General features: G+C 44.0%; 1 protein-coding gene across 1 annotated transcript; it reads right to left on the bottom strand.

The window, feature by feature from the left end:
- Window positions 1-7907: 7907 nt before the first annotated feature.
- On the bottom strand, window positions 7908-8746 carry LOC135173342 (tubulin polymerization-promoting protein family member 2-like). Its single transcript, XM_064140174.1, has 3 exons — window positions 8577-8746; window positions 8289-8442; window positions 7908-8130 (listed from the first exon to the last, which is right to left on the bottom strand). Exons 1-3 carry the CDS (start codon window positions 8744-8746, stop codon window positions 7948-7950), a joined length of 507 nt encoding a protein of 168 aa, XP_063996244.1. The 3' UTR covers window positions 7908-7947.
- Between the last annotated feature and the right edge of the window lie 562 nt (window positions 8747-9308).

The raw sequence follows: 9308 nt of genomic DNA on the forward strand, positions 1-9308 counted from the left end.
TTGCTAGCCCTAGAGTGCTGAAAGTAAAGAGATTCCAAAGTCAGCAGCAACAACATCAGAACATATGCTTGTATTTTTGCTGCATTTCATTTAATCTGATTTACAGTTTTATTTGCATTACAATTTGCAGTCATGGAAGACCTATATAATGTCTTTCAGCTCTCTTCGTCTCTTGTATTTGAATGTGGAATGTAATTTAGATTCTTGTTAGTGATCTTCTTAGCCCCCAAATGTATTAAGAGTTGTTGCAGCCTTTCTTCTCCCCAGGGAAGAGTAACATAAACATTACTCGGTATGAAGGAAATCCACTGTGAAATTATGTCAGTTGCTTTGACTGACAGTGTGCTTAATATCACCCTCAAGCTCCTTTAAAACCAACTTGCATTTCTCATCTTGTGTGGAAACACAGCTGTCCCTCAGGGAGTTTTTTTTCCTCATGAAATGTGGGAGCTCAGAGGTTTGCTCTCATCTTGGAACAGAATGTATCAGCACCTAAGACAACGATTCAGGTTTTTAACATAAGGTCTCTCACTGCGTTCCTCATAAGGTAGCTGCATAGTGAAAGATGATGGAGCAGCACCTTTGTTTCTCTCTGCTGTTTCAGCCATCTCCAGAGATACCTTTTCCATATATCACTTTGGATGTACCAAAGCTTCTTGTATAGCATCTCAAGCAGAAATCATTTCTATCTGGTTTTAAAGTTTTCTTGAAAAGCTTTTGTGGTAATTCACCACATCTTGTCCTCTCTAAAGCTAAATTTCACTCCTGACTCAAAAAAATTATATACCAGGCATATGGACAAGGTGTTTACTTTTGTCTGCTTCTAAATGTTAGTATTTGTCCTGTTTAAATCACTGTGAGCATCTCACAAAAAGATATTTTTCTTATCACTCTTTATAATACATATCTCCATTAATGCACAAGTATAGCAGTGGTAGTAACAAACCTGAATCTGGTTTTACTTTTATGCTTTGTTTCTCTAATCTCATTTTAAATATAGGTATTAACATTTCTATCACTTTTTCCCCATAAGCAGCTGCTTTACTGGCATTTAAATATATCTCAGGAGTGTACATACATTGCATCTTCCAGACAATAAGACTTTAGAAGAATATGAAGGATAATATTTAGAGTTAAGATGTATTTATTGCATAAGGCTGGTTAAAGCATGCGTGTTTAATTGTGTGAACAGGATATTCTTAGAGATGCAGTGGTGCATTTTTTTCCTGTAGCAAAGAAACTCTGTGCACAGTGACACTGGAAAAGTGTGAAATTATTTTTGTAGGAGGTAAGACTATAAACAAACGTAGGAGTTGCTGTACATTTTTTGTTCTTATTTTTACTAAGCTTATGGTCTATTAAAAAAAAAAAATACTTAGTGATTTTTGATAATTTCATCTTGGGTGTCCAGTGCAAGACACTTCAGAAAGCACATGCTACTGAGTGCACTAGACCATGTTTCAAATGTGACCAAACATGACTTGTATTGAAGATAGTTTTTGTTTTGTTTTGTTTTTTAAGAGATTTTTTTTTCCACAATAACAGCCTGTGTAGAAGTTGGCCGCAGTTATATGTAGGTGCTTTAATCGTGATGCAAATAAATTGTTAGCTCTACATGTGCAATTAGTACATTCATGGGGATATTAGTTTCAAACAAATTGCACAAATCTTTACTAGCCAGCAAATGACAGTACTCAATTTGCCTGAGATACCTCTCTCTATACATAGCTCGCTGTCTTTCTCAGAAAGTGTTATACCTGTTTCAACAAAACCGGAGGAATATTCCTTCCCTTGCCACTTTTTTCATGTTACTTGATTATTTTTAACTTCATCATAATGTAACAGAAGTTTACAGTGAGAATATAAACTGTTGTGAAATAAATGGATTAGGAATTAAAGACAGTGTTTTACAAAATACATTGCTTGAATAAGAATCTTTTTGTATTTAAGTGCTTCCTAAAAAATGATGGTGTTGTGCGGAGCTTGTATATTTACTGAGTTGTTGTGATCACTGTAGAGGCCTGAGATTTCCATATTGATGCTGAAAAGTACCTGACACAATAGATAAGCCCTCTGAAGCCTGGGCTACTCTTGGACCTATTAATGACTATCAGGGAAATCTCCCAAAATATGCATATTGTTACTACACCTAAGCCTTTCCAAGATACTGCTTTTCAGCAGAAGCTGTGCTGGATCCGGAAGCCTGGAGGCCATTAGGAGACGATGCAGTGTATCAGCAGCTTCTGCATTACAGCTGTCATCTGTGCAGGATTTAAGTCAGATCATGCCACACAGAGCCTCCCTCAAAGGTGCAAGCAACTGTTCTAGGTATTCTGAAATAGCAGCAGAGAGGTCCTACTTCTTCATTTAGAGTTTGTGGCAAGCTGAAGTCCTCAGGAAAGCAAAGGCTGGATGCAACTCAGTATGAATTTGAATAATAAACAGGCCAATATGTGGGCAGCTCTTCAAGCAGGTCCTTACCTTTGGGAGGGTTCAATCTGTGACTGACTTACACTGTGGTGACTCTCCTGTGTGGCAAGTACAGCCTAATTGTTCTGCTTTCTCCCTTGCAGGACTGCACCGTCAATTAAGGGACCTCTGGCTGTCTGGATCTGGTTGTCTTTATTTTTACATTGATTTGTATGAGAAGTGCTCTTTGGCAGTGGAGTTCCACAAGTAATCGTCACAGCAGAGTTAAGGGGTAGCAAACTGCAGCATGGGGGCTCCTCAGAAGGAGCAGGAGAGAATATGTTGAACAGGATTGTCAGTGAAGGAAAACACAGTGTAACTAGAGCTTTGTTTCTACATAAAGACCCTCCCAAGCTTCTTATAAACCAAATGCAATCTCCACCTGCTGAAAACACTGCAAAAAAGGAGACTTTCTGCCAGTGGATCAAGCAGTAGAAAATACCCAGATGATGAAATCATTCCATTCAGAACAGCAATTGCTCAGCTGGGCTGTGTGCAGGGAGGAGAAAGTCAGCCATGTGGCCTGGCATGGCCTTGCCAGGCAGTGGCCATTCTTGGACACTGCTGGGCTGGTGCACCTGTCCAAGCATTGCTGGTGCTCTCCCATCTGCCTTGGCTGTTGCTGTGCCTGTGCAGTGCAGAGGAGCTTTTTCATCTGTTTGCTGCTCACTGTAAAGCAAACTTCCATGTGGGGTGAAATTGTCTATTATTTACATTGCGAGTGGTTGAGTGGTAGAGTGGAACATTAATCCAGCAGTTAAAATTACCAGCCTTAACTTTAATGAGAAAAGAAAGCCCTTAAGTCATGTGAAAACCATGGGGAAAAAAATGTAGAAAAAAACAACTAGAAAACCAGTATCTGATTCTTGACTGTGCTGGTTTGAAGCTAGCTAGAATGTTTCGGTGAGAAGAACTGGAGTACAGGCTGTGAAAGGAAAACAGTGGTGATGTCTACTTCACTCATAGCTTCATTCAGTTTCCAGAGCCAGTGATTTCCAAAGTGGTGGGGGGGAGGGGGGGAAGTAACACCCAAACCATCACATTGACAGTAAAGAAAAGCAGCAGTGAAGAAAAACAGTATCAGGCTTCATTTCAGACTTTTCCAAATGTAGAAAAGCACTTCAAGAGTCATCATCACCATTCTCCAGTAGTCTGTTGTAGTGCTGCACGGCATGGTGCAATATGAAATAGTGGCATAGCCATGTCTGGGTCCTGTTTTTCCCTGCCAGGGTGGGTTGTGGGCCTGATGATAGCAAAATATGAATCTCCCCTGCTGCAACGGAAGAGAGATGGGGGCTGAGACACAAACACTTTTACTGGAGCAGCCAGGTAACCGATGAAAATTGACAGCTGGAAAACCAGGGAAATGAGGCAAGGGCATGGCATCATTATCAGAAAAATCAGGTGTATAGGGAGAGAAATTGTCTGCTATTAAACTGATAGTTCTGGGAAAAACAGATAAGCCTGTGGCATGTACATCTTCCTTCAGTCTTGGTACAGACTCAACTGCAAACAGTCTTCCACCTAGCGTTCTGAAGCCAGGCTAGCACTGGGCATCATCTCTAAATGACTGTTTCTTCTTCTCTGTCATACATGTTAATTGAGGTGAATATGCACTGGGTTCCTTGGCATTTAATTAACTTTACACTGAGTATATCCACAGCTTTCCCGAGGCAATGGAGTTGTATACATAAAAAAACAGAGGAAACAGGAGGCAGCCAGGGAAAGCATTACACTGCTCTCCATTAAAATTCGTAACTTCAGGTGCACATAGCACCTGGATGACCCGCTCAGTATAAATGTGCACAGATTCATAACTCCCCACATCTGTCTGCTATTGCAAATGCCTTAAACTGTCAGGATAAGAGCCTGTTAGATCCAGACTTTTCTGAACTGTACAAAGTGCTCACGGAGGAGTCCCAGTGCCACAGGTGTACACCTACATGGTCCTGGCACACCCTGTGTACGAGCAGGTCAGTAAGCTGAGTACCAGGCTTCTCTGAGCCTCTCTCATATTAGAAATACAATCTGCAACACAAAGAAATAGGAACATCTGAAAAAGAGTCCAGTACCACAGAAAACAGTGTTATCTATTGGCCCACACTGCAGCCCTGGTCCTACTTTGCATGAGTACTCACTTGTCTGTCCTGCCACATTGCTACCTGCCTGTGGCTGCACTGACATCAAAATCTGTTTGTTCTTTCTACCCTGTTAAAGTGAAATTGTGTAGTTTCATCAACAGCAGGAGTACCAGGACTGTAAGTGTATGCCTAACGGGCAGAGCAGGTGGCCAGTTGCCTTTCATACCTGTCTCTTGCAGTTTGAAGACTTTGCTTTAAAAAAAAAGGTTTTGCACACACACTGTTTCTTGTCATCTTTCCTACCTGTGTTCAATTCTGCCTCATCCTACTGCCTCAGTGCTTCCTACACAGCCATTTTAGTTGTGTCTTCCGATCTTGCTATAAAACTGTGTACAGATTTCATCAATGTTTGGAAATCACTTCTGTCCGACTGCTATATCAGATCTCACCTCCAGTAACCTGAAGCAATGACCAGCTGTCCAATAGTTGTTAATGTTGGTCTTTAGTCATAAGTTGTGCTAGTTTGAAGCTGGCTAGTTTGAACATTCTAGCTAGCTTCAAACTAGCACATATGTCTAGAAGGTAAGAAGGAAAACTGCATGGACGAGAACAACGGTGTGGCATGGGGATTCATCAAGAGATGCACCAAACAAACCCCACAAGTCACTGAACTTTGCAAAGAGCAGGACTGAGGGGTATTTCTTCCACTCCACTTTGGGGCAGATGTCAATTGCCTGGCTTGATTTGATGTTTCTTTCTCCTACAAACATGTACTTTGGAGCCAATATTTCCTTATTTTTCCAGAGCAATGACACATCTTAGCCACAGATGAGTATAAATACCTGGATTATCAATGTTGCTCTCCTTCACGAAGACTTCCACTGCTGCCAGTAAATCCCCCAAACAGAACCATTTGAATGCGTGCAGCTACACTTCTCTCCCAGCAGCTTCCACAGACCTCATTCTTCTGTCTACTCTGCAAATAGGTCCTTAAATAGCAAGTGGAGCACCAGCAACCAGCCCTCTTCCAAAGTCCTCGCACTGCCTCTCGTGGTCAGAGAACTGCATTGAGAGAAAATCTGAGCCACAACCAAGATGAAGGCTCCTAACCTCTTTCCCAGCACAGCTGGTTTTCTAGCTAATACGTTTTCTTGAAGAAAGCAAATACAAAGTGGCACAGATACTTAGTAACAGGTAACAGAGGTGTAAGAGATCACGCACACCTTGCACTGAGGAGCCACATCGATTTTTGCAGGCTCACAGTGCACCTGGAGTCTAAACTTTTTTTTTTTTTTTTTTTTTTCCTTTTCAGATGTGCCCTCGACTCTGTAATGGATATATGCATGTATTTGGCTGTTTTAAAATCTCATATCCACTGGTAGTGCTGCTTCCCCAGGGCCACGAAGTAATCAGGTACTATTTTTAAACTTCCCAGTCAGCCATGACTTCCTTTTTTATCTGTCTGCTCTGTAGCTGCCGCAGGGCATGAGCGTGGCATTCTTCATCTTTTTGTGGTTTCTACTTATAAGGAATCAGCAGGACAAGCAGTAATTCTTGTTGGTGCTGGAACGCTACACAAGTTAGTTTACAGGATGGAGTACAGACTGAATCATACCTCAGAAATTCACACTCCAGTGTCACATTGTACCCAAGTTAATGCAAACCAGAACTCAGACGTTGCAGAGGCGGAAGTACGAAGCTCTAAGTTTGTTCCCAAAGCTCTCATATATCTATGTAAGAAATCACTAATGCAACACATTCCTGTTTTTGTTTGCATAACTGTATGTGGGCAAGTCCTTGAGTCACTTAATTACAAGGAAGCTGAGGCCTGAACAAAGAAATCACCCAACATTTGCTTGGTTATTGGGGGAAGTTCTTGTTTTCCTTTCCTCCTAGATAAATAGATGCCAAAGTGAAGTGTAACTAGAAGGAGTGGACACGTCAGATGCTGCTACATCAAACCTGGCCATTGATACATCTGTGAGTCTGCAGATATCTACATCTTCTGCTTGAAAACTGCATTATTTGGTGGTGGTATGTTGCTGGGTCCATGGAGCCACTACACTTTCCTGCTTGGCCACCAAGCATCAGCAGGGCTCTGCTGATCACTACCCATTATTCGTTAATAAACATTAAGAAGTGAAGAGGTATGAAAAATACTGGAGAACCTTGAAACAAATTATCTTTTATTGCAATGAAATATGTACCAGTTGTGATCCCCACCTAGTTCTATGCTGAGAGGAAGAACTCAATAACCTCTCCATCTTGGGAAGGCCAAATCACAGATTACACACACACCAAATCACAGAAGCAAGTTCAAGTGTGGTGTCCAGGTCCAAGGCACTATTATTGAGCCCTGCAGAGGGACCTGGACAGGCTGGATGGGTGGGCAGAGGCCAATGGGATGAGATTTAACAAGGCCAAGTACAGGGTTCTACACTTTGGCCACAACAGCCCCAAGCAGCACTACAGGCTGGGGACAGAGTCGCTGGAGAGGAGCCAGGAAGAAAGAGACCTTGGTAGATAGTAGGCTAAAGATGAGCCAGCAGTGTGCCAGGGTGGCCAAGAGAGCCAATGGCATCCTGGCCTGCATCAGGAACAGTGTGGCCAGTAGGACAAGGGAAGTCATTCTTCCCCTGTACTCAGCATTGGCTAGGGCACAGTTCTGGGCTCCTCAATTCAAGAGAGATGTTGAGATACTGGAAGGTGTCCAGAGAAGGGTGACAAAGCTGGTGAGAGGCCTGGAACACAAGCCCTATGAGGAGAGGCTGAGGAAGCTGGGGTTGTTTAGCCTGAAGAAGAGGAGGCTCAGGGGTGACCTTATTGCAGACTACAACTACCTGAAGGGAGGTTGTAGCCAGGTGGGGGTTGGTCTCTTCTCCCAGGCAACCAGCAACAGAACAAGGGGACACAGTCTCAAGTTGTGCCAGGGGAGGTATAGGCTGGATGTTAGGAGGAAGTTCTTGCCAGAGAGAGTGATTTGCCATTGGAATGGGCTGCCCAGGGAGGTGGTGGAGTTGCCATCCCTGAGGATGTTCAAGAAAAGCCTGGATGAGGCACTTAGTGCCATGGTCTAGTTGACTGGCTAGGGCTCTGTGCTAGGTTGGACTGGATGATCTTGGAGGTCTCTTCCAACCTGATTGATTCCATGAAATGCAGTGGATTAGCTGGCCCATAGAATTTCCTCAAGAAGGCTGGCTTGTGCTTAGATTTAACACCACCATACAGCAACCAAAGTGTGGTGAGATGGGGAACCAGCACAGTTCTCCCCTCATGCATTTCCCCCCACTGCTGCACTTGGGTGTACAGACACAGAAGATTGTTTGCTTCAGATGTTTATTTTTCTCCCCCTTATGATACAGGTGATGAGTCCCTGTTTCCTTAAGCAGTTTCCATCCTAGTGTGTCCGGTCGTAAGTGCCAGCTCCCTTGTAGGCTCCAACATAGCCACTGTTGTCTGTCAGATCCTCACGGCCAGCAAGACCCTTCCCTTTCCCACTCTCATCGAAACGCTCTTTGTGGGTGCCAGTGTATTTGCTAGTGTCTGTCAGCCTCTCGACCCCACCGACCGTGGTGGCTTTCTGCAAGAAACAAGACCAGCAAAAGACAGGCAGCATTAGCAAACAGCTCATGAACAAGACCTTCCTTGCACGCAAGGGCAGCACACATCCCTGCAGCAGGGACAAGTGGTCGTGTAGCAAGCTCAAGGTGCACAGCAGGTGAAGAAATTCATACTTACCGTGGCACCCACATGACCAGGCTCCTTCCCCTCGATGAGGCCATACACAGCCTGCAGCGCCTCCTCGGGTGATTTGCCCTTGAAGCGCTTTACACAGAGCTCCTTCATGGCCTGCTGGAACTCAGCAAAGGTGATGGTGCGGGCACCCTTGGTCCTACGGCAAGGAGAGAGCAAAAGGAACGTTACCTCACCATTCACTGGTAGCAGGATGGTAAGACACCCAAGGGGGCCTCTTGCCCTTTCCCTCCTCCCACCCAGCTCTGCTGTGTACCTTCCTGCGACACTCACTTGACTTTGTTGAATACAATGTCAACGTCGGTGCTGGTGACAGCCTTTCCATCCATCACACCACACTCCTTGCACATCTTGGAGAAGTTTTTCCCTGTCATGTCATTGCCACTGGCAGAAGTGTCACCGTATACAGCAAACTTACGGAAAGCTTTCTCCACCTCTGACATCTTCTTGTTCTGGTGAAAAGAAGTTAGCAGAAAGAAGCTGAGGACCATCTGCAGCCACTGGACACATTTGTGTCCCATACATCTCATCTCTAACAGAGCAAAGGACACAGACACTCTCACAACCTCTCTGCAACATGGAACAACTGTCATAACTACAGGGACACTGGTACGGAACATCTAGGATCCAGGCACAATCAGGGGAGGAACATGTTGGGACTCAAGGCAAGTTTCAGTTAGACCATCTCAAGAACCACTGTCTGTATTGGTAAGATAGTTTATGCTTTGTCTGTCATCTGATGACAAAGACTGCACATTTGTCTTCTAGGGTCCAGTGCCTTCTTTCAAGTAGCCACAAAAGAAGTTGTGCCACTTTCCCTATCGCACTATTTCCTGAGGTTGCCTTGCTCCTAATACCAGTACATTTTCCCCTGCTGATCAACCCAAACCACTGCAGCAAGGTATCAGGGACCTCTGAGGACACAAAAGCCACAACTTAGAGCGTAAATCAATGCACCGCAACTTAAGCAGGTATTTCCTGCAGCTCCTGAGGCATCCTGAAATC

The sequence above is a fragment of the Pogoniulus pusillus genome, chromosome Z (assembly GCF_015220805.1).
Source record: "Pogoniulus pusillus isolate bPogPus1 chromosome Z, bPogPus1.pri, whole genome shotgun sequence".
Taxonomy (NCBI): Eukaryota; Metazoa; Chordata; class Aves; order Piciformes; family Lybiidae; genus Pogoniulus; species Pogoniulus pusillus.

Bases quoted from the DNA above. Each gene is read 5' to 3' on its own strand.
- LOC135173342 (XM_064140174.1), bottom strand. From the start codon at position 8,746: ATGTCAGAGGTGGAGAAAGCTTTCCGTAAGTTTGCTGTATACGGTGAC. The intron at 8,443-8,576 runs GTGAGTGTCGCA...TCCTTGCCGTAG, and splicing joins ATTGTATTCAACAAAGTCAA to GACCAAGGGTGCCCGCACCA. The intron at 8,131-8,288 runs GTAAGTATGAAT...TGTTTCTTGCAG, and splicing joins CTGGTCATGTGGGTGCCACG to AAAGCCACCACGGTCGGTGG.